This window comes from Gymnoscopelus microlampas (assembly GCF_963454915.1).
Source record: "Gymnoscopelus microlampas genome assembly, contig: SCAFFOLD_38, whole genome shotgun sequence".
Taxonomy (NCBI): Eukaryota; Metazoa; Chordata; class Actinopteri; order Myctophiformes; family Myctophidae; genus Gymnoscopelus; species Gymnoscopelus microlampas.
Genome location: NW_028155792.1, coordinates 110,001 through 137,378, shown reverse-complemented (window position 1 = coordinate 137,378; position 27,378 = coordinate 110,001). Strand labels below are relative to the sequence as shown.

The window sequence follows — 27,378 nt, the reverse complement described above, 5'->3', positions numbered from 1 at the left end:
AGGTTATTCAAACATATATAGCAGATATACAAGCTCATACCGCGGCAACTCAAATGTTTGCTTCTGGGGGTCCCTGGAACAACATATGTTGAGATGGGGGTCCCTGGAACAACATATGTTGAGATGGGGGTCCCTGGAACAACATATGTTGAGATGGGGGTCCCTGGAACAACATATGTTGAGATGGGGGTCCGTGGTAATGACTTGTTTGATGTTTTTGATATAAATATATAGGTTTGTAATAATAAAAACAGATTGAGGTTGTCAAGTCAAGTCAAGTTTATTTGTATACTGCAGCACATTTAAAAACCCAAAGTGCTTTAAGAGACAATATCAACATATAGACTGTGAGATCTATTCACAAAGCTATAATAAAAGCCTATTACGTAACCAGAGAACTAAAACTAATACAAACAAAACAACAACAAACAACAACAGAGCCTTTAGTTTGGATTTGAACTTCTCAATGGTGGAGCTAACTTAATGTGGAATGGATCTACAAGCTCACAATGCATCCCCCCTGTCTGAAAATAGCAGATCTACAAGCTCACAACGCATCCCCCTGTCTGAAAATAGCAGATCTACAAGCTCACAACGCATACCCCCTGTCTGAAAATAGCAGATCTACAAGCTCACAACACATCCCCCCTGTCTGAAAATAGCAGATCTACAAGCTCACAACGCATCCACCCTGTCTGAAAATAGCAGATCTACAAGCTCACAACACATCCCCCCTGTCTGAAAATAGCAGATCTACAAGCTCACAACACATCCCCTCTGTCTAAAAATAGCAGATCTACAAGCTCACAACGCATCCCCCCTGTCTGAAAATAGCAGATCTACAAGCTCACAATGCATCCCCCCTGTCTGAAAATAGCAGATCTACAAGCTCACAACACATCCCCTCTGTCTGAAAAAAGCAGATCTACAAGCTCACAACGCATACCCCCTGTCTGAAAATAGCAGATCTACAAGCTCACAACACATCCCCCCTGTCTGAAAATAGCAGATCTACAAGCTCACAACACATCCCCTCTGTCTAAAAATAGCAGATCTACAAGCTCACAACGCATCCCCCCTGTCTGAAAATAGCAGATCTACAAGCTCACAATGCATCCCCCCTGTCTGAAAATAGCAGCCCCCCCCCCCCCCCCCCCCCCCCCCCGTTTGAAAATATCAGATCTACAAGCATTGCACTGGAGGGGGGGGGGGGGGGGGGGTCAAGTACAGACCCCTGGGGGACCACAGTCAGCTATGTACAGTAGTATGTATATACTGTATCTGTAAGCTCTACTATATATTCTATATACATACTACTGTAGGGTGTAAGTGTTTCAACACGTTTACCAGATCTCACACACCTCTGCTGTACCATCATAAACCCCTATCCCTGCATATAGAGGTTGTGTGAAGGTGGTGTTTACTGTATAGAGGAGGGTCTGTTTGTTGTCATTAATACAGTAGAAAGACACAGTACCTGCTCTGTGATCTGTGTACACGCCCATTACCCCCCCACTCCTCTGACCCCCCCCTGTGGAGGCATCAGGTCCTGACAGTTTAGTCTCAATGCTGTTGTGTCTGAACCTGTAGCCTGAACCACCACCAGACCAATATAACATCCAGGACTTGTCATTGTGACCAAAGCGTGATAGCTCCTCCTCCTTTCTGGTGATGTCTATATAACTGACTGCTACACCAACACGTCTTCCACTCCATTTTACTTCAAAGTAACTACGTTCAGGCAGACTCTCTTTACTCAACACCTGAGACCTAGAGGTAAATCTGTGTGGATGTTCAGGATGATGATGGTCTCGTCCTGTAAAAGTCACCTTCCTGTTCTCCTCTGACAGGATGAGGTCGTTGTTCACTGTGTTTTCATCCAGTGAAAGCTGACAGGAATCTGTGAGAAAAACAAAAGACAAAATATCACAACTAATGAAACACTTTACACCTGAGTCACTGTGTTGGCCATGTTATTAATGCTGAACATTTAGAAACTTAACCCATTAAGACCAGGAACACATCTGTGTCATTTTAACTTTGATTTATCTGTTCAATGATCAGTGGTGGAAAAAGTACTCAAATATTTTACTGTAAAAGTATCAATACTGCAATGTAGAAATACTCTATTACAAGTAAAAGTCCGGAATTAAAACAATATTTGAGTAAAAGTACAAAGGTGCTCTAAATGTACTTAACGTACCAGAAGTAGAAAGTACTCATTATGCAGAATGTCCCATTACCCAGTTTTTAAATGTATAAAACATATAAAAATCTTTTGAAAATAGCAGATCTACAAGCTCACAATGCGTCTCATTGTGAGCTTGTAGATCTGCTATTTTTAAATGGCCGAAATCTATATAGGGCTGAAGTGGTTTGTAATAATAATCAAAATCTACAAAGTAACTAAAGTTTTAAAATGAAAAAAATAGTGGGTTAAAAGTGCAATATCTGCCTCTGAGATGTAGTGGAGTAGAAGTAAAAGTACTGAAAATTGGAAATACTCAAAATTGTACTTAAGTACAGTACTTGAATACATGTACTTAGTTACTTTACACCACTTTCAAACTTTTTTTTTGGCTGTTCAAAAATAGCAGATCTACAAGCTCGGTGCCGCGCTACGAGCTTGAACTGGAACAAAATATTTTACAAATGTTCGCTTTATAAAACTATAATATTCAAAGATTTGCACACGTTTTCATGATTTTTCAAAAATAGCAGATCTACAAGCTCATAGTGCCGCGCTATGAGCTTGTAGATCTGATATTTTTGATTAGCGATGCGTTCTCGGTCTTAATGGGTTAATGGGTCCCCAGCTAAATGTGTTAATATAGCATCACAATCATTTTTCAACTTTTATAATTAGGCTATTCAAAAATAGCAGATCTACAAGCTCATAGCGCGGCACCGATCTGCTCTTTTAGAAAAATCATGAAAAATTAAGCAAATCTTTGAATATATATATATATATATATATATATATATATATATATATATATATATATATATATATATATATATATATATATATTTAAAGCAAACATTTTTAACTCAAATCTTTGCTTGTGGGGGTCCCTGGAACAACATATTTTGAGGTGAGGGTCCGCGGTCAAATCCATATAATTGTGGGGGTCCTTGACATGGAAACAGTTTGAGAACCACTGATAACAACATACGTTTAGAAACATGATTTAGAAGATATTTGTAGAATCCCCCAGAAGCAAAGATTTTAGTTAAAAATGCTCATTTTATAAATATAGCAGCTTGTAGATCTGCTATTTTTGAATAGTCAAAGTATAAGATAATGCTTCAATTAGATATATCTAATTGAATTAGATAGCAGATCTACAAGCTCACAATATGTCACATTGTGATGTGTTGTGAGCTTGTAGATCTGTTATTTGCACTTTTCATACTGAGACAAAAACAATCCTCTGTGTTAACCCATTAAAACCAGGAAAGTGTTTTGTTTGTTTAGATTTTAGTGTTTTGGAACAGTGGTTCTCATAAATAGCAGATCTACAAGCTCACAGTGCATCACTTTGGCCCCGCTGCGAGCTTGTACATCTGCTATTTTTGAAAAAACTTTAAATTGTATGAAAGATTTAAAAAAAATAAATAAAATGTAAGTCAATGAGGAGCATGTTTAGAATGATCAATTTCTAATCAATGGAGATATTATTTATTTCCTTCAATCAATGGATTTTTTTTATTATTAATCGCCCAGAAGCAAAGATTTGAGTTAAAAATGTTCACCTTAAAAAATATACATATATATTCAAAGATTTATGAAAATGTCATGATTTCTTCAAAAAATAGCAGATCTACAAGCTCATAGCACGGCCCTCGGTGCCGCGCTATGAGAAAGTATAAGATAATGTTTAAATCAGATCTAATTAAATTAGATAGCAGATCTACAAGCTCACAATGTGTCACATTGTGATGTGTTGTGAGCTTGTAGATCTGTTATTTGCACGTTTCATACTGAGACAAAGTATATCGTTGCTGTCACTCAGGCAGAAACCTTGTATCTCTATATTAATCAAAACTATTGAAAATAGCTGATCTATAAGCGCTCTATATGAGGTTTACATCTGACACACACACACACACACACACACACACACACACACACACACACACACACACACACGCACACACATGCACACGCACACGCACACGCACACACACACATAATTGTGGGGGTCCTTGACATGGAAACAGTTTGAGAACCACTGATATTATAACAACATACATTTAGAAACATGATTTAGAAGACATTTGTAGAATCCCCCAGAAGCAAAGACTTGAGTTACAAATGCTCATAGCGCGGCACTCGGTGCCGCGCTATGAGCATTTAATGTTCTATAATGTCTATAATGTTCACCTTAAAGATATATATATATATTCAAAGTTTCTTCAAAAAATAGCAGATCTACAAGCTCATAGCGCGGCACTCGGTGCCGCGCTATGAGCTTGTAGTAAGTGTAAGATAATGCTTCAATTAGATAGATCTAATTATATTAGATAGCAGATCTACAAGCTCACAATTGTGATGTGTTGTGAGCTTGTAGATCTGTTATTTGTGCTTTTCATACTGAGACAAAGTATACTGTTGCTGTCACTCTTGTGTCTCCATATTAATCAAAACTATTGAAAATAGCTGATCTATAAGCGCTCTATGTGAGGTTTATATCTGACACACACACACACACACACACACACACACACACACACACACACACACACACACACACACACACACACACACACACACACACACACACACACACACACACACACACACACACAGTAAAATCAGTGTTAACCCATTAAAACCAGGAAAGTGTCCTTATAGATTTTAGTGTTTTGGAACAGTGGTTCTCATAAATATCAGATCTACAGTACAAGCTCACAGTGCATCACATCGTGCCGCGCTGCGAGCTTTTACATCTGATATTTATGAACATTTTTGAAGAAACTTGAAATTGTTTGAAAGAGTTTGAATCATTTGGATTTCTGGGGGTCCCTGATACAAAACATGTTCAGATGGGGGGTCCCTGACACAAAACATGTTCAGATGGGGGGGTCCCTGACACAAAACATCCGGCGCGCCATGGAGAAGGCACGCGCTGGTACGAGCTCCGTAACATCGCAACGTTTTTCCCTCTTTTCAGTATTTTTTAGCCTTTTCTTTTTCTCCTACACCGTCGGGTGTCTAAGGCGTTATGATAGACAAGCACTTATGGACATCAGAAAAGCGATTGCACATAGAATTTCTGACTTTTTTTACCGAAAATCCTCCACCCGGCTGGGTGGGGGGGAGGGGATCCCTTTGTCCCTGGAACAGCTGGAACAACAACGCAGAAGCGACGCAAACGGCGACGGCGACCCGGCCGTCGCGGAAGGAGAGCGGGCGTCCTCGTTAAAACAACAAAACGTGGATATAAACCTGCACTGCCTTCAATCCTGCTAGCGAACGTTAGATCTCTGTGTGAATCTAGAACAGTGACCACGATGGACGACTTACTGGCGCGCGTTAAGTATAACACCGAGACGAGGAATACGTGCATTGTCACGCTAACGGAGACATGGCTAACGGAGCTAGCATCTGATTCTTCCATCACTCCTCCTGGCTTCACCGCGTATAGGAAAGACAGAGACCCTGTACTGAGCGGTAAGCAACGTGGAGGGGGAGTTTGTGCCCTTATCAACAACAACTGGTGCAAAGATGTTAAAATCCTAGATAGCCACTGTTCACCAGACCTAGAACTTTTAATCATAGCCTGTCGTCCTTTCTACCTACCACGTGACTTCAGCATTGTGATTGTAGCCGTTGTTTACATTCATCCTGGAGCTAACAAGGACACAGCCATGAGGGAATTACACCAGGCTATCAGTGCACAAGAAAATCGTCACCCGGACTGCGCAGCCATCTGCCTAGGCGACTTCAACCGGACAGACCTAAAAAAGGTATTTCCCAAATTCCACCAGCACGTCACCTGCAGTACCCGTGGTGACAATATTCTTGACCACTGCTACACGCCCTTCAAGGGGTGTTCACTCTCCATTCCGACATCTCACCACTCCGACTAGTGGCTTCCGCGTGCGGTTAGGGTTAGGGTTAGGGTTAGGTATAGGGTTCGTCAACGTCGGAAAGGCGACGTGTCGGAAAGGAGAAATGCACCCCCTTCAAGGATGGATACAAAGCCCTCCGCCGCCCACCGCTAGGAAGCTCTGACCACCACGCCATCCAGCTGCTACCTGCCTACAAACAGAGGCTAAAAAGGGAGCCGGTCGTTGAGAAGTAAATCCGAATCTGGTCCGAGGACACAGATGCTATGCTACAATACTGTTTCTACCAGACTGACTGGGGGATGTTTAAGAACGCCGCTGGGAATAACATCAACGAACTCTCAGACTCAGTCACTGGCTTTATCAGTAAGTGCATAGACGACATAGTCCCAAAAAAGACAGTTCAGATCTATCCCAATCAGAAATCATGGATGGACAGCGAAGTACGTGTACACATGCATGCACGGGATGCTGGTTTCAAATCTGGCGACGTGGAAACGCGTAACACGACACGCGCGGCCCTAAACAGCGCCATCAGGAAAGCGAAAAAGGCCTACACTGAAAAGATGCAAGACCAACTCAGCAATGGCAACATCAGGAGCACGTGGCAGGCGGTACACACCTTGACAGACTGCAAAACAAGAACCAGAAGCGAGGTGAACCCGCCTGCCTCCCTCCCCAACGAACTGAACACTTTCTATGGCCGGTTTGAGATCAGCTCCAACCGTGGCAGCCAAGCGGGGGCATCAGCAACACCAGCAGAGGAGAACCCTCTAACCATCTCGGAGAGAGATGTGCGCACAGCCTTCGCACGGGTCAACATCCACAAGGCAGCCGGACCTGATGGAATCCCAGGCCGGGTCCTTAAGGCATGTGCAGACCAGCTGGAGGGTGTCTTCGCTGACATCTTTAACCTCTCCCTCTTCCAGGCTGTGGTCCCTGCAGGGTTCAAAATGTCAACCATTGTGCCCATTCCCAAAAAGGCCAGAGTGACATGCCTGAATGACTGGAGACCTGTCGCTCTCACCCCGATCGTCAGCAAGTGCTTCGAGAAACTGGTGAGGGAATACATCAGCTCCACGCTACCTGCCTCACTGGACCCGTGGCAGTATGCATACCGCAAAAACAGATCCACCGACGACGCTATTGCCATGGCTCTCCACACCGTCTTCTCGCACATGGACAACAAGCTGCTGAAGTAGTAAGTAGTTGCCCAGGTTTCACAGTCTTCAATAATAATATAAATAATCGCTATCTCTTAATTCCATTAAAAAAAATACTAGACTATCTATTAATGTAATGTAGTTTCATTGTTTGGTTCAGCCTAATCTCTCAAGAACAGATCCATCGCTGTGCTTGAATCTGTCGGTAGCCGTGTTGAGAACCCATGCACATTATTGGCTACAAGTGGGCGTGCCATCAGATCAGGAAGCAGGCCGAGGTTTACCCAATCAAATGTAGTGGGCGGGATTTACATGTGTGCTGCTCGTTCCCCACTGGAAACAAACTGAAACTCATTTAACAATAGCGTCCTCGGAGCCGACAAAACCACGGAAAGTTAGATACATTTTAACTTGTTCTTCCATCATAGTAACAAGTGGGCTTATAACCAAAACCATCCATGTTCTTTGGGAGACGTGGTGTTAGTGTTCCGTGGAGAAATATTGTTAGTGGGAATGAAAACATAGGCGCACCACCGGAAGTGGAGGGCTGAAGGCAGACCAAACCCCTGGTTTCCTTGATCACGGGTCCTCCATACAGCTCCCCCCAGAGTCAAATGAATAAGTGAAAAACAGCAGAGGGCGCTGTTTTTCCTTTTTATTTGACGATGGGTTCCCAGATTGGGTCCAGCCGGACAGAACAAAACAATCGAAAGGTAGAAAAATAAAAACGGACCCCCCCCCCCCCCCCCCCCAAAATTGCAAGTGTATAGCTGTCATGTTAATTAAAAAAGTTATTACTTTTGTATAAAGAGTGTAAAATAGTATAATTGTGTGACGCGCTGTTTTGGCTCCGCCCTTTCCGAGGCGGTGGGAGGGATTTTCGGAATCGTGGCCAATAGGCAAATCCTTCTTTTGACAGCTCTCAACACAGACCCTTTCAGTGTATAGTTGCATTGGCAAATATTTTCACAATTGGAAAACTATTACACAATTAAATTGTGACAAAATAGAGTTCATTTTGTTACTCAACCCCTTAATGAGCAGATCACACAGGCTGACTAAGCAACCACTATAGCCTGGTGCCCAATCCAGACACATCCAGACACACCCAGACACACCCAGACACATCCAGAGACATCCAGAGAAGGAGGCCGCCTCCCAGGATTTGTATCAATCTTCTTCTTATTATATCCTTGTACAATGTGCTTTCCACAGAAATCCTTCCAACCTCATCTATCCAACTTGTTCACCCAGTCACCACATTGTGGAGGGAGGTCTCTGGAACTGCCACACGGCAACCAAGAAGAAGAAACCTGAATTCATTTCAGCTCAGGCCTCCCTCAAGTCTCTGCAATTCCTTGCTCTGACAGAAACCGGCATTACCCCAGATAACACTGTTACCCCTGCTGCCCTCTCTGCTTCATAGTCCTGCCCCACGCAGGATCTAACTATTTCCATAGACAACGCCCTGGGGACTTTAGTTCCAACAGCCATGAACCTTGGTGTTGTCCTGGACAGTCAGCTCTCATTCACACACATCACAGCGTTCACTCGATCCTGTAGGTTTACACTCTATAAGATTTGAAGGATCAGACCCTTCCTCACCCAGGAGTCAGCCCAGCTCCTTATCCAGACATCAATCATCAAATCATCAAAATGTGACTGTTGTAACTCTCTCCTTACCGGCCTCCCGGCATGTGCACTTAAGCCTCTCCAAAGGATCCAGAATGCTGCAGCACACCTTGTCTTCAACCAGCCAAAATAATTCACGTCAGAGTACAAAACACTGATGTTGGCCTACAAAGCAACCAAAGGTATGGCACCCCCATATCTTCAACCCTACAACGCCTGATCCAACCCTACAACCCCCCCCCCCCCCCCCCCCCCAGCTCTCTTAGATCAGCTAACACAGGGAAGCTGTCAGAACCTTCGCTAAAACATCCGGGACAACGCTCCACACGTCCAAACTATGGAATGAACTCCCCTTTGCAATTAGAACTGCAGACTCACTCCCAATCTTTCGCCATAGCACTTGCCGGCTTATGCAAAGGCTAAATGTAACTTAGATATTATGTTATATAGACATATTATACGGTTAGACTGATGATAGGTTCTTGGTTTACTTATGTATTAGTTTATTAGTAGATTATTATTTCTATGGATTTGATCACCTTGTGTTGTCCTTGCTTACTGTAAATCGCTCTGGATTAAGAGTGTCTGCTAAATGCCTAAATTCTAAATTGTACTTAGGCTTTCTTAAATGTTTGTAACAGGCCTCCGTCTGATGGTAATTGAGCGCTTTGTTATCTATGTATTTCTATTGTTATGTTTTGGGGGCTACGGATGGAAATTAGCTTTCACTAAAAACGGCATATTTACAGGAAGGGCGAAATCCGCCACCGACTCGACTCAGGTTGTGTCTGAAGTCGCCTAGGTCGTGATAGTCGGCTCCTTAGTTGCTAGTCGTTTCCTTAGCCGCTAGTCGTTTCCTTAGTCGCGGCTGGAGTGCCCCGCGACGCTGCGTCGTGCGTCATGACCAGGTCGGGTACTTAACGACTAGGTCGGGTATTTAACGACCAGGTCGGGTATTTAACGACCAGGTCGGGTATTTAACGACCAGGTCGGGTACTTAACGACTAGGTCGGGTATTTAACGACCAGGTCGGGTATTTAACGACCACGTCGGGCACGCCATGACCAAGTTGGGAAGGTCGAGCATGCTGTGCCTGACCAGCGTCTCTAATGGCAAGCCCCCCCCCCCCCTCCCCCCCGTCCCCACCCCCCATGTGCCCCCCCCCCCCCCCCCCCCCCCCCACTCATAATAATTTTCAAATAAATAATAGGCTATTGTGAGCTTGTAGATCGTCTATTTTCAAACAGGGCATGGAGCGGAGTTGACATTTTACTAAGGGAGAACTCTGTCAGTAATCAATGGATTCTTGTAATTAAAAGTTTTCTATGATCTATCACGTTTCTATTTTCATTTGGTGTATGAATCATGAATTTATTTTCTGTCTATCAAACATAGCAAGCGAAAATCAAGCGGACAAGTACGCAGTAGGCCTACGGCCATGACGAGTCATGTTCTACTCCCAATTTAGGTTGCATTTCAAATACTTATTCCTTCATTAATCCCCCCACCTCCACACACCCCTTGCGTCGTCACTCATAATAATCTGTCTATCAAAGGATATCAAGCCAGGGTTTCTTGCGCGTAATTACGCACGTAAATCCATGCTGTGACGTACTTATACAGTACACAACAGCCTACTGTCCGCTAGCCTTTGTATAAAATATGGCTGAAGTGGTTAATGTATGGTTATAATATAAAACATTTTTACTCTGCAAAGTGTAGGATTATTATTATTATTATTATTATTGTTATGTCTGTCAAAAGTCCGCGGCTGTAATACAAACACAGACGCAGTTAACCCCCATGTTATTGCTGTGCGTCCCCCCTCCAAGGTGAATAAATAATTTAAGAAAAAAAAAATACATTAAGACGACATTTTTGCCCATGGAAATGATATTAAAACCCCTTTAACTATCTATCTATTTATCTATCTATCTATCTATCTGCGTTAGAGTTCATGTTGGAATTAAATTATTATGTATATAATATCATCACATTCTTTATTATGGTGGAGAAATTGTTTTTTTTTAATTATTATTATTATTATTATTATTGTTGTTGTTGTTATCGACCTATTGCAATAATAGACTTTATTATTATTACTGGAGTATTTCCATGTTTCTATACTTTTACTTCTAGACAGACAGACAGACAGACAGACAGACAGACAGACAGACAGACAGACAGACAGATAGATAGATAGATAGATAGATAGATAGATAGATAGATAGATAGATAGATAGATAGATAGATAGATAGATAGATAGATAGATAGATAGATAGTCGGGCGGGAGCCTGGCACACTGGTCTAGCTGGCGACCTAACTGGCTGGCGACGTGCGTCGGGACCTGACGTCGCTGAGGTCGCGACTTTAGCGACCTATGGCTAAGGTCGAGACTTGGACGTCGTGAGTCGTGATAGCTATGCTGGGTCACGACTAGCGAGTTGCGTCGGGACTTTAGCGACCTAGGTCGCAACCTCCCTTGAGGTTGTGACCTTAGCACGGACCGCGCCTTATTATTATTATTATTATTGTAAAATAGCCGATCTACAAGCTTGCGATTTCAGCACTGGACAGCTACCAGTGTAATCTCTCTCTCTCTCTCTCTCTCTCTCTCTCTCTCTCTCTCTCTCTCTCTCTCTCTCTCTCTCTCTCTCAATAAAAAAAGGACAGGTAGACATGGGTCTGATAGGTTTTTTTATAAACAGAAGTGTTGAGGGGATAATTCCATACAAAAATAAAATTGTTACAGCCTATGATTGTCATGATTCAAAATAAATAAATAAAGGTCTTATATCGTTGGGATCATTGGAATGCATTATGCAGTAGAAGTAACACCCATGCAGAAAATAACTTGCTCAAAAATAATTAATTGCACACCAGTGCGCTGCGCAAAAGTGGGTCAAACTACTGCTCTGGCCTTAGAGGGAGTTCTCCTTAGGTTATGGACCAGAGCTACACTGTCCAGTCTCGGTGCTGAGCTGCAATAACTTTATCCAGTTCATACAACCATATCTAATATCAATTAAAACAAGCGGGGAGTAATGCTTTTTATATAAACTTCAGGTAAGTTTGAACATTTCTATAAAGAAAGACCGCGATGACTGCGCTGCCTGTTACGTATTTAGACATCTATTGATGTCAACTGTGCTAGCTGACTGTGTGTGTGTGTGTGTGTGTGTGTGTGTGTGTGTGTGTGTGTGTGTGTGTGTGTGTGTGTGTGTGTGTGTGTGTGTGTGTGTGTGTGTGTGTGTGCGCGCGCGCGCGCGTGTGCATGTATATATGTATATATATATATATATATATATATTCTAATATGTATATATATATTCTAATATATATATATTATATAATAATAATATTATTATTATATTATTATTATTATTATTATTACACACATACACACATATATATATATATATATATATATATATATATATATATATATTATTATTCCATGTCCATGGTGCTCTCCATCTCTCTCTCACACACAATAATTTGGACATTTCTTTGTAACTTTTCACATTAAGTAAACAAGTAAACTTCTGTTGCCAGGCCTCAAGGAAATGGATACCTATTAAGTGTGTCATTCCAAATATCTTGGTACATCCCAGTGCTCAAGGAAAGGCTATCCACAAGTTTTCTCGGCTGTGTGGGCATCACTTCCTGTCGATTTGATTCATTGCAATCCAATGAAATCCAATGATATCCAATGATATCCAATGAAATCGACAGGAATTGATGCCCACACAGCTTAGGAAACTTGTGGATAGGTTCTCATTTTTAGGTGTGTCACATTTTCCCATTTGGTACGTTCCAAATAACAAGCTCAATTATTAGCTTCTTTTGATTGGGTAGCTTGTTACGTTTTGGGCGATTTGAAGCTGTTGATTGAGTGGCTCTTTAAGGGCCTTAATGGTTATGGGTATGGTGATGACCTGATGACCATACAGCTGCAGATTTTGGAGAGCGGAACAGAAAGACTCACACAAGAACCATCTGGCAGTAAGTATGCTTTGTTGTTTTAATAACCTTTTCCTTTTGATTATACGCTCCCAAATCCATATCGCTAGTTCTCTTATAGTTTAATGTTAACAGCCGATTGATATACGCAGCCAATCTCATGCAAACTGCACTGCTGTTAAATAATACAAAAACAGTCGCCCCAAAACACAGTCGCCCCGGGCAAATCCGGCGGTATTCACCTGGTATTCTTAAACGTAACCTCAGTAAACTATGCCTACACCTAACCTTATTCCTAAACGTAACCTCAGTAAAACGGTGCCAAAACCTAACCTTATTCCTAAACTTAACCTCAGTAAAACTATGCCTAACCCTAAACTTATTTCTAACCTTATCCTCAGTAAAACAAATACAAGAAAATGGGGGCGAATGTGTTTCGGTGCGAGTTTTCAGGCGTTTTTTTAGCAGGCGAAACCGAAAGAAAAAAAACCCAAAAGCTACCGGGAAGATCTAAATTGGAACGTCGTTTGTGTGGACTGTCCCGGGTCCGTTTCGGACCGGGTCCAGTAATTTAGATTGTTTTCTCGGTTCCGTTCGGACGGGTCCAATTATCCACAGGTCCGTTTCGGTTCGGATCCCATTTTTGGGACCCATGCTACCCTGTAAGTCACACACAAACAGCACAATCCAATCGGTAACACACTTGTTGGATATATATCAGCTGCGCGTGTCTCTTGTTAACACACCATGAAATGGAGGAGTAGGCTACACACTGCTTCTCTCCGAGCCCAGCTTATAGCTGCATTCATACCCGCAGCCCACCCCCCTCACACACACACACCACCGTCTCAAGTAGTAAGGAAGTTAGCCCTGGTCCAGAGCGTTAGTGGGAGAACTCACTAACGCTCTGGACCGGGCTATAAGGAAGGATACCCTACTAACTTTGTAACCAAGCTTTGCTTCCACACATGTTTGTGTGTGTGTGTGTGTGTGTGTGTGTGTGTGTGTGTGTGTGTGTGTGTGCGTGTGTGCGTGTGTGTGCGTGCGTGTGTGCGCGTGCGAGAGAGAGAGAGAGAGAGAGAGAGAGAGAGAGAGAGAGAGAGAGAGAGAGAGAGATGGATATTGACTGTTGGAGAGATATCTGAAAATCTGTGAATCAGCGCCACGGACAGGGCCCTATTCTGCATGTCTTAAATCCAGTTCTTAGGTGATGATTAGGTGATAACACCACTATCTCATGTGCAATCCCTATTATGCAAGTTTCCCTGAGCACAAACACTTAAGTAATAAGACTTGTCAGCATATTTTATACATGGGGGAGTGTCCATATGTTCATTAAGGGCATGTGGTATCTGCTATTATGCACCTTGACCTAAAAATACTTCACATTTAACTATAGCTATATCAGTCAATTCTGAACCGATTCTTAATATTTTAAATTCTCTATTAGCTGTGAAGGGTCTACTTTCATGTGTATCAGTCATGATCGTCTCTCCATCAAACAATACCAAGCGAAAAGGAAACATCTGCCGGTCCTTTTACTCTCTCCACTCTCCATTCCAAAATGGAATAACACTGGTCCTATAACACCCTCACCCTGGGTCTACGACATATATAGGTTTGAAGTGCTCATGTGGCCTATTATAGTCGCTTCTTTTGGGGGTTGTTTTCATAAACCTGGCTGCTTATTCCTCTCGCAATTTTTGTAAATTAGGATTAATATTGCAAAACATGCATTACCCACTTTAGCCCTACATACATTTAGGCCATTTCAAAATAGCCGATCTACAAGCTTAAAATGCAACGCGATGCATTACATTGTGAGCTTGTAGATCTTACATTTTAACATCATTTTTATACAATTGAAAACTTGTGAAATGGGACATTTTGCAGAATCAGTACTTACTACTTTCTACTTTTGGTACTTTGAGTACATTTTTTAAATTCCGGACTTTTACTTGTAACAGAGTATTTTTACATTTCAGTATTGATCCTTTTACTTGAGTAAAAAAATTACTTTTTCTACCACTGCATTTATTGAGTAAAGGGATATTTCACTTTCGAACATGTTTGGGGACGCCCCCTTCCTATCTAAACCCAGTGTAACTTCAAACTCCATTTTAAAAATAATAGATTTATCGAAATTGAAAATCTGGTGACTGATATTGGCCTTCCAATGCATGGGTCATGAGTAATGTTTTTTCAAACACTTTTTTCAAACACTTTTTATGATTATTTGGGGTGAGATGAAAAAATTAAATAAATGAAATACAATGAATACAACTTAATTGCACAGCACCCTCAGATATTAGAAGGACAATATCAGTCACCAGAACCAAGGACAAATGTTTTAGATAAATCTATTATGTTTAAAATGGAGTTTGAGGTCTACACAAAAGCCTGAGTAGATGTTAAAATGACCCAAAACATATTTGATAGTGAAATATTTTGTTGGATTCTGTACTTAACAAGAGTATTTGTTATTTTTGGATACAGTTCACAGAATTTCAAACACAAATATTGTACTTTTAACTCCACTACATTTTTACAAAGATTTCTAAAAGCTCACATCACACGTGATGGATCGATTGTTCGTTTGTTCGTTTGTTTGTTTTTTCGTTTTTTAGTTCGTTCGTTCGTTCGTTTGTTCGTTCGATCGATTTAGTTAGGCAAAAATGTAAACACCAAAAAGTCCTGTTGACCTATTTCCATTGTGGTCCTTCCAGTTTGCTGATGCGTTAAGACCTTGTAGATCTGCTATTCTCACAGTTTGCTATTTTTCTTTTTGTTATCTCAGGAAAATTTGTTTTGAAACACATGTCTAAACAGCAATCCTTTGATATTAAAAAAAATAATGTACTTTGCAATTACAATAAAACATGTTAAAATCAAAGATTTTTGATGAACTACGCCAGCTGTTTGGTGATAATATTCCTATTTTCTGTTCTTAGGCCGCAAGGCTGAAATCTATTAGGCTGTGGTGGAAAAAATACTAACATCTCTTCTGGACGAAATGAATGGTAAGTAAAGCTTTTTATTTTTTGGTTGTTAAAAGTGTGATCCTTACTTACTTTTTAAGAATAGGGCTATGTAAATTGTACTTAAATGTGGTCCTAATCCTATTTCCTTTGTAGTGTTGAACAACACATTTTATGTGTATATATATATATATATATATATATATATATATATATATATATATCACCCATTCATGAGAATTGGGACTCAAACTCCACAAAAATATACAATGTATGTTATTCAATATTGGTCAGAGTGTGATTATTGCTAATAAAATTAGCAATTTCTTAAATAAAATATAGCTGTGCCCTACGACGCAACTGTCATTTAATATTCTGCTATTACAATTTCTCTTGCAGATCCCGCCTGGCGCGTTTTTACGGACGAATCGGAACTTGAGGCATTTTACGACGAAGAGAAATGTATCTTTTGTCGAGACTCGGATGGACACCCGCCCCAGAGCCGGATTCATCTATTCCATAAACATCTGAAAAATGCTGTTTATTACACGCATAATGGAATAGGTGAGTCAAAAGCCTTGCTTATGGTGTGTGTGTGTGTGTGTGTGTGTGTGTGTGTGTGTGTGTGTGTGTGTGTGTGTGTGTGTGTGTGTGTGTGTGTGTGTGTGTGTGTGTTTGTTGTATAATATTTGGCATTTGTTAGTTAATTAAAACATTTGAAATTTGTTTTACAGAAAAATTTGCCTTGGCATGTTACTGCAATTATGAGAAGGCTAAAAAGCTTGGTCGTTCACACTACCACTGTGAAATATGTGACTTTGGTTGTTTCTCACGTTTTTTTGGTTTTGCTAAACACCTGAAAAACAAACATGGTAAGTAAATGGTTTACAGCATACATTATATTCATAGATGATTTTATGTAATTATATCATTTCTACTGTCCCAGAGGTAGGACTAACTTCACTTAAAATCCTCTTTTATGATTTTCAGGCATTAACAACGCTCATAAGAAAGGTATATAATAACAGAGTAATATCCATTTCATACAGTACAATTGCCACAAATTATACTTTTATTCTCACTTTAATTATTATGAACTTGAACATATAGGGTTAAATTACATAGTGTGTACTTTGAATAATGAATAAACTCGCTTACATTAAAGAATACATGTTATTATGCTGCTATATATTATTTAGAAATTCTTGAAAATCACTTGTCTTTAAGCATATAATGTCTATGTTGTTTCTTAGATTCGGACACGGAAGCAGCCACAGGGTGCATTGAAAGTGACAATGAGGAGAAATTGGCTGAGAAATCATTTGGCATATGCAAATGCAAAATTTGTGAGAAATCATTTTCGAATCATTCGAACCTCCGAAAACACAATCAGAATTGTCACGGTGATTCCAACTCACCCATGCAATGTGTAGATCCAACATCTGGTCTATATGTGACACCAAAACATAATACTGGCGGCCCTTTGTTTCCAATCCATGTGAAAAAATCACGTTCTGGCTGTGATTGTGAAAATAGCACTTGCCAGGAAATGATGAAAATTACAGAATCGTCTTTAAATCCGGCCATAATGTGCAAGCATCTTCAAAGAACACCCATGCCATTTTACCAACCCGCAATCCTGACAGAAGTCACTCTACAAAACATGCATGACAGTGGATTAATGTCTAAGGAGTGGACTGAAAAATGCCTGGAGTTAGTTGAGAAAGCTGATACAAAAAGCATAGCTTGTACTGTTTTCCCTATCCTTTATGGAGAAAAGGGTTACTCCAATAATTGGTTATTCTTTTCTGTGTACACAGATACAAAAGATAACTGGTGCAAATTTGGCCGTACGGTAGTAAGCTTTAATTCTCAACATGGAAAATGGCACTGCCCTTGTCACAAAACAAAAATCCGTTGTGTCCACAAAATGCTTGCAATGTGGTGGGTTTTTCAAAATAAACCCAATCTGCTAAAGAATTTTGATGAAGACCATGAGATCATAGAGGATTTGGAAACAGAACTCGTCATTACCAATGAGAATATGTCTGCATATGCACAAACAGAGAGGCAAATCTTTGTATTGACCGAATACTTGTATTCAAAGAAAAGAATTCCACCAATGCAAGATCTTCCATTAGATTTAAGATGCAAGGAATATGAAAGAAAGGTTCCGGAAAGTTTCATACCACATGAAACCCTGTGTCCATATTGTGTCGGTCCAACACGTCCACAACTGTCTGAGGCTGTGAAGGTCACACAGTGTACTGTGTATGGTGTTCACTACATCAAAAAAGGCAAGTGTCACGCATGGTTACACATGTTTGAAAAAATCTTCATTTGTGAACGCAACGCGCCAAATTTTGAAAATGTTGATTATTGTACCTGACATTTTGACAATATTGATTTACAGGTGTCCCTGTATATACGAAGACATGCCCAACATGTTCAAATCACGTACGTTTCCAGGAGTACACCTCAGGATTTCACAACTTTAATGACTGTGTTTTCGTAACACTGCCATTAATGTGTTTCCTCCTATCCTTCATGGCTGTAAGTACCACAAAAAAAAAGTTCACTTTAAGCTAGTCTATTGAACAATTCATGTCAGTAGTCTGCCTTTTTGCTATCAACGCAGACTTTCTTTCAATGGGTTTAGTCATTATTGACTAATTACAAGGTGTTTAATAATGTATGGTTAATTAATTCAACATTTCAAGACAACATTTTCTTTGCAGTTATACCTTATTTTAATATTGTGCATGAAAAGAGAAATGATTAAAGAGGTATATAACTTTCATAACATGTTTGTGGTCATTTTAACATCAACGTGGCCTTTTGTGAGCACCCCCTTGATTCAGTATTTGTATGTTTTTGTATTTTGTATATAATATGAATTGAATCAGACACGCCCCCTTCCTATTCAAACATATGTTAATTTAATATTAATTGAATATATATATATTATGAACCATGTTAGATTTGATATAAATATCCTAATATTGACTTAAAAACTGTCTTGGGTGCTGACAAAAGCACGATTACACGTTAAAATGACCACAATCATGTTTGACATTGATATATCCCTTACATTTTTTTCACTAAACCATTGTCTTTTGTTTTATCAGAATGACACGGCTCCAGGGCGCACTTTGGAAGCCTTAAAATTGTACAATGGCAACAAATTCCACCATTCAACAATTAGATTGGCATTCCGCCACTTCATTGCTCTAATGGATTTCCAGTTTGATTACAGCTGCTATCGGTGTGGTGACTGTCCACCAATTCTAATAGCTGATGCAAATTGGAAAATGGCATTTGACATTCCAGGTAGGCGTCACTACAGTATATGCAAATTCACTGTAATTGTAAAGGCCTATTAACATAAGCTTGGATACACTTTAGCATGTATCTGTAAATATAACATTTAGGGGTAAAAAAAAATCTACATTCTATTACAGGCCTACTGCATTATATCGATAATATCAAGAACAATTATGGCAACAATATGAATTCAAAGTACAAGAAATTTCATAAGTTATGTAATTGTGTTTAAAATTAATTGTGTTTAAAATGAATGTTTAAAATGGAAAGAAAAACATTGCCACCGGATGTAGACCACAACAGTAACATCACTATATGTTATGAGGTTTTAGATAATCATAAAGAGTCTATGTTCAGGTCAATCAGAATGTCTATTTATCTTTGCAAAAAAAAACAAATAGAGCTTTATGAAGTATTTTGAGTTTTGATTTGAGTTTCAAATGGCAATTATAATGTATTAAGGCAAATAACGTTTATTAGCCAGGGATCATTTTAACGCAATGTACTTACTTAACAATTAGTTTGACTATATATTCATGACACAAATTGACATTTCACAGTGGGGACATTCAAAAGGCCTGAGCTGGACAACTTGACAGATGAGGACTTTAATGTTGACATATCAAAATCATGGTCAAATTTAGACAAAGAATTAATTGCTGAAGGTTTCATCACTGGTGAGTAACATATATAACATATATATATATATATATATATATATATATATATATATATATATATATATATATATATATATATATATATATATATATATATATATATATACACATATACACATATATACATATATATATATATACATATATATATATATATATATACATATATATATACATATATACATATATATATATATATATATATATATATATATATATATATATATATATATATATATATATATATATATATATATATACTTTATTTATTTTTCAGCATCATCGAAAAGAAATCCCTATAAATCCAAAACTTCGCATTCAACACTAGCTCCGTGGATGGGCCAGAATGTAAGAAGTGCGGATAACCTACCTAAAACTGAAGCGAAAAAGGGAATGAAAAAAAGAACCATGGACCAAAAAGTGTTAATTGATCACTTGGACGAGGAAGCCATTATGACACTGATAGAGGATGAGAAGGTATTTATTTATTATATGTGTCTGTATTGTACTATGTTTGTTTGTTGTGTATCACCAGTTAAATTAAACAAATATAACCATACTGTCCAAAACAGACAACAAATCAACAGCTGAGGGATGCCTGTCTCTACCTGGGTGTGACGGATGATGGATCCAGAAGTGACATGATTAACCGATTAACAGAATTGTGTAATTTCAAGACTGTGTATCCAAAGCTTTTTTTGAAGTTGCAAAAAGCTGGAGGTGAGAAAGAATATAGATTTTTTTCATTACAAATTCAATTAATTGTCAACAAAGTTAGAGCTTACTTACTTTGTTATTGATATTTGTGTCACTTTCAGGTGGAATACTGCATTTCACGTGCCCTCATGGTATTGTTTACTACCTCAACTTTCTTTTTTGGAATGAGTCGGCCAGGGACCATGTGGACGGACTACTGAGCTTCAAAAGATTCCCAACGGTGTTCATCTGTGATGTGGCTGGCCAAGTTGCAAGACATATGAACAATCGCACAAAACAGACCTACTTTCAGCCAAATGATGGCAGATTGTGTAAATACACAAAAGAAAATGAGCAAAATGCTGAACTTGGAGAACTTGAAGTTAACCTTGAATGGCTGCCAAATATTCAATCCAAAAACATCCAAAGTGAACCACAGAAGGGCAGTGATCCATTCACAGCAATCCACCCCATCACACAAACCAGCCAAAGAATTTGTTGTTACGATCGTTTCCACCAGAGAAATCAAAAGAGGGTTGGAGAAGTACTCCGGAGCTTGAATCTCTGTCCAGAGTTACGGTCAATGATTAACTCATCGGTAGCGGAACAGTTGAACAGACAGTTGGCCTCTGTCCTGTACTCATACTGTGAAATGAAGGAATCATCTTTCAAACATGCCATCAGAGTTCAAATTGAAATGCGCAATCGCAGAATTAATGGCAAATTTTTGGAAGATATGCAAAATCAATGCCTTCATCAACTGTCACTAGGTCCACTAGGCACACTGGTGCAACAGATTGAAGGTTGGTATGCCATTGTTATTATTATAATTAATCATTACTATTTCATTCAAAAGCAGAAACACTTTTTAAAATTAGAACAATATCACCAAGAAATACTTTTAAAAACTGTTTTTTCAAAAGTCTTTAAGAAAATAGTATATGAAACTGAGCAATTTCATTTTTTGGCAGTGAGGAAGTGTGCAAGCCACACTGACAGTCCTCCGTCTTCTCCACCTGTCACTATAACCCACGAGGCCTTTGAAGTCCAAGTCAGTTCATTTGAAGCCAGACTGTACACCATTTCAAAAAAGGACACGGTCAGTATACATTTACAACATATAGGTTGACCAGTGGTGGAAAAAGTACTCACATTTTTTACTTAAGTACAAGTATCAGTACAGCAATGTAGAAATACTCTGAATCAAGTAAAAGTCTTGAATTCAAAATTTTACTTGACTAAAAGTACAAAAGTATTGGTATCAAAATGTAATTGAAGTACCAAAAGTACAAAGTACTCATCATGCAGAATGTCCCATTTCACAAATTTTCAGATGTATAAAATGCATACAAATATTTTGAAAATAGCAGATCTACAAGCTCACAACGCGTTGCAGCGTTCTGAGCTTGTAGACCGGCTATTGTCAAATGGCCAAAATCTATGTAGGGCTGAAGTGGTTAATGTATGTTTTGTAATAATAATCCAAATCTACTAAGTGGCATATCCAAAACTATGTTTTCAAATCATTTTAGTGGAGTAAAAGTACAATATTTGCCTTTGAGATGTAGTGGTGTAGAAGTAAAAGTACTGAAAATAGGAAATACTCCAGTAAAATGTTACTTAAGTACAGTACTTGAGTAAAAGTACTTAGTTACTTTACACCACTGAGTGTGACCATAACCATTGTGTTTCAGGGTATCAAATAAATGTATATGTCTTTGATAGGAGATTTTGACGGTTGCTTCCAATCTTAAATGGGACCCCAACTCCAAAAAAACTCCGCGAGGACCTGTTCTAAACCAACTTGGACAACTCCATCTACATGCTAAAGACCTACAGCTTATTTGTCCACCGGAGCTGATGGAGGAACCAGTGACCTCTCCTATTACAGACTGGCTGACATCTGATGTGAGTGTTTAAAATTCTAAAATTAATTCCTAAAATTGTCCGTTTTCAAATAACACTGATATTGTCTGTATGCGCAATCAATTATTCCAAATGTACTATGCTATGTTTTTAATGTACTACTTTTATTCAGGCTGTGAACTTCAGAGTGGCCCAAATTGTGGAGAACCACAGACAGGTATTAATACAATAGTGTGTAGTTAGGGCCTATATTTTTCAATTTTAATGTACCATTAAAATGTTTGGAAAAGATCAAACATTATTCATTAAATGTATTTCACCAGTACAAGAGTCTGCCAGACTACAGTTGGATTATGTGGAATCGGGACATCGGTAGAGACGGTGAGGTCTCTGTCTCTTCAACCCAGAAGATTAAGGTTGGTGTATTTTTTTTTTTTATCAGAATTTCAATCAACATGTGCCAACATTTTACATTATCTAAAGAATATATCCCCCAGGCTGCAGACAGATATTTCCTGCCGTTTCTTGTGGGAATCCCAAATACTACAGAGAAGGGAAACCACTTTGTACTTTGGGTAAGCAAACTATAAGCACATTAAATGTCTAATGGTAATTATGAGAGGAAAAATATGGAGATGAACATTGAAATTCCCATGTATGACCAATTCTTTTTTTACAATATGTAATTTCAAACAAAAATAAATTATAACAAATAATTGAATATTAATAATTCTACAGTTAAGGACACATAGCCTAATGGTGATTACATTGAAAGTGCACGGGTGGAGACAGACAAAATGTAACAAATGTGTTACATATCACCAAAATAAAATGTTTTACACTTGTTTCTTTGTGCTTCGTAGGTTTTGGACTTTCAAAAGAGAGAATTCCGAGTTTATGACTCATTGAACGGGTATCCTTTGGAGCAAGATCAAATTCTCGTTTTGAAGTATAACATTTTTATTCAAGTATTATTATTTTGAATACACACTCACACACACACACACACACACACACACACACACACACACACACACACACACACACACACACACACACACACACACACACATTATTAATATTAATATTATTGTTATTAGTATTACTATTACTATTGTAGTTAACTGGGACTCCTTGTGATTATAATGTATTTTCATTTCAGAAGCGCTTTCAGAGATCTTGGAAGACTCGATGAATGGCAAATCACATACCCGACACAATGGCGACAGACGGACTCATGTAATTGTGGTGTTTTTGTCTGCCAGGTATTACACATTTCGACAATATAATACAGGTCCTCTTAAAAATAAAAGAAAAAGTATTGTGTTACTTGACTGTATTTTGTGTTAAACAGGCAGCCTTACACGAGGTCGAAGGCATAACGGTCCCAGATGAGCGACTCTACGCAAGCCATTTGGAGATTCTAAGGAAATACCATGGAAGTGCGATGCTTAAAGGAGGTGACTATTTCGAAGGCAGGAGCGGACAGGTTAGACACATACTAATTCTGCTTAAAATATAACATTTCTGCCGGAGAATTGTAATGTAATAATTGAACCTTGTTATTAAAAACACACAGTCTGCAACAGTCGAAGGGCCGGGAACGAGACCCGAGACCAGAAGTTTATTACCTGCAGCTATACCACAGAGAGAGACCACAGTAAAAGTCACAATCAAGAGGAAATTCGATCAGGCTTTTCCAGAACCAAAAGATGAATGCTTGGCCATGGCTATAAACGCCTGCGTTTTTCAGCTTCACAAACAGAAGAAGAAGCCCAATTGTGTAGAATGTGAACACTGCCAGAGATGGCTACACAATGCATGTGCAGGTTTGGAAGAAGGAACCAAGACAACCACAAAAAAGAAAATTGATTGTGGGTGTAAAAAAAACCTGTAAGTATATAACAGGTGACAATCACACAGAAACATTAAATAGAAATTAAATCATATGTAATTATGAAAGTGTTACAAAAATATACTTTGTTAAACAGTAAGACATTCTAAAAGTCAAAAGTAGTCAATACTCATTCGATATATAAGCCTAAATCTATATTATTACAGTTTTATTAACAGCTGGCAATTAGCTATTTGGTTAGCATAGAACAAAATAGGCAAAGTTAATACAGTACAGTATCTAAATTCTTTCAGGACCATAATATCGGAATTCGATCTCAAAGAAGTGGATGTGGCTGACATCCAGGTATTTTTTATTTTTTTTTAAGTCATTAACATTATGATTACATTTGTTACATTTTAGGTTCAAACCATATATGTCAGTGTTTGAGTTTTTTTTTCCCCACAGAAATTGGAGAAAAACATTCTGAATGGGACGATGATGTCAAACAGACTCTATCTGTTGGTAAACAAAGGCGCAAATCCAACCGTTGCACAAATGTACAATTCACACTCGACTCTTGATACCATCGGACGCATTCAGGTAAATATGAAAAGAGGGTGTTTCAATATTTGTTGTTGTTGGAATAGTCATGAAACATAAAAATTAACATAATAGATTGCAAATGCAAGTAACTGCAAATGCCATGTACTCTCATTATACATAACACATTTTATATTAAGAATATGTACAATGTCAGAGAAAGTTAAGTAAAATGTGATCAAAAAGCACGTCATAATTACAACATATAAATAAATGATTATCTTTATGTTAATATTTCAGAGAAGGCAGTTCTGTGAGAAACTGAAAGAGATTTCAGATTCTGAGAAAGTTGAAAAACTATTGGGGAAGAATACTACACGTAGGGAAGAATCTGCGTTTGTCGAGAAAGTGCTGTTGCCAGAGGTGAGTTAAACATTGTGTCGCATTACATAAACAACATATTAAGCATTGGAGAAAGAAATTGTATCATTTTGTTTTAAAATTAACAGTCCAAGTTGTGTTTCTCCATATTAGTAATAAAGACGGCTTTGGAGGCGGGTTCAATACTTAAACTAATGAGGAGAGCGAGCAATTAATCAGCTTTAAGTTTATATTGTTAAAATTTAACTATATTTTTCTCCAATTGTTATTAATAATAAAATATCACATTCATTATTTCAGGAATACCACTGTAAAGGGACTTACATTCTGTAGCTATTACTGGCCCAATATCACAGTATCGAGATTTCTTATATGTATTAAAAATGTAGTTAATTTATGAATGAAATGCACAATGACATAATTTCATATTTTTCAGGTTACCATCATGTGGTTAATGAACAAGCTGTCCACAAACAGATATCAGGCAGAAAAGATTCTCCTAACGCCTGCAAAACTGTAAGATCACATATTGTGTCGGGAACCGCAATTGATATTGTATTTATACTTCAAGCACCATTTTATTGATTGAAAGAATATTTCTTTAGATAGAAATGTAAAAACAGTACAAGTACAGTCAAACACTTGAAGTCGGTCTGGTCAAGAACCTATGTTCAACTATATAGTAGAAATGGAAAATAAATATAAGGACACTAACACACTATGAAATTACAGCATATAATGATTTATATATATATATATATATATATATATTATATATTGCCGCCCTATATAGTTTTGGAACAACATAAGCTAATGTTTAAATTATCTTTTATGTATTTTTGATAATATTGATTCTTTATTTTCCTAAAGGGAAGAGCCAAACATGCAGAATCAGGCCACTGATGCAGATGCAGCAACAGCAGAGGTATTTGAGTGTTCTATTATTTATGTAATTCTTGCTACACTGCTAGCCAGAAAATAATTTGCCTGCAGCAAATTGATCAATGTAGGAGATAATATGGCATGATGCAAGTCGAAATGGCTTTATCTTTGGTTGTATTTTATGTTCTCTTTTCAGGATCAATACAGTGGTGATCAAGTTCAGACAATTACGCAGTAGGGCAGTGAATGAGCCCTGTTCCACTCCCAATTTAAGTGGCATTTCAAATACATATTCCTTTTTTAATCCAATGCAAATAAAAGAATGTGTAATAAAAGAATGTGTTTTTACAGTGTTTTTTCCTAGTTTACAAGTGATAAGGTTATGCCTCCAGCGCCTGAGTGTGGCTCCAGAGTTCATGTGTATCATTAAGTGGTGGCACTTGAATTAAGAGCAGTGGTGTAAAGTAACTAAGTGCATTTACTCAAGTACTGTAATCAAGTACAATTTTGAGGTATTTTTTACTTTACTGGAGTATTACACATTTTCTGGATTTGTTCTTGTACTCCACTACATCTATTGCATATACCAATTATTAAATTATAAACCCTATACATTAACCACTTCAGCAATATTTTATACATACTATTTGAAAATATCTGATCTAAAAGCTCATCGGCTATTTTCAAACATTTTAGTACTTTTACTTTTAGTATATTTTGATGCCAATACTATTGTACTTTTACTCTAGTAACATTTTGAACACAGGCCTTTTACTTGTAACAGAATCCTTTTACATTGTCTATTGCTACTTTTACTTAAGTAAAATATCAGAGTAGGCCTATTCTTCCAACACTGGTTATTACATGGGGGTATTATCGGTGACTGCTTGTTTTAATATCATTATTTATTAATTTAAACATTATTGTGAGTGACACCTGGGTGGGGGGTGGGGTGCTCTCAGACTCTGCTATCGTGACTGTTAAGCAGTGGTGTAAAGTAACTAAGTACATTTACTCAAGTACTGTACAATTTTGAGGTATTTTTTCGTTACTTGAGTATTTCCAATTTTAGGCCTACTTTTACTTCTACTTCACTATACATCTCAGGTGCAACTTTCGTTAATACCTACTTTGTAGATTTAAATTATCATTACTAAACCACTTCAGCCCCATATAGACCCCTTAACAGACGACGTCACACTGATAAGAACCAGTATATGCGTGCAACCAGTATGCGCGCAATGAAACCCATTCTGTCAGGTCTCGCTAGGACGCGCCTCACTATCCAACACACAAGAGGGGGTGGGGTGTGCTGAAACCAGCGCACCCGAAACAACAGGTTAGGAATTGATTGCGTGAA

At 38.5% G+C, this 27,378-nt stretch overlaps 1 protein-coding gene across 3 annotated transcripts in view; it reads right to left on the bottom strand.

Annotated features, from left to right (window-relative positions):
- Positions 1–1,154: 1,154 nt before the first annotated feature.
- The window catches only part of LOC311041256 (protein NLRC3-like), a 132,365-nt gene continuing 106,141 nt past the window's right edge, over positions 1,155–27,378 (bottom strand). For all 3 annotated transcript variants that reach the window (XM_084086159.1, XM_084086158.1, XM_084086157.1), the window contains one exon: positions 1,155–1,900. In XM_084086159.1, the coding sequence (XP_083942285.1) occupies positions 1,344–1,900 (557 nt within the window). In that variant the 3' untranslated portion in view covers positions 1,155–1,343. The remainder of the gene's footprint in view (positions 1,901–27,378) is intronic.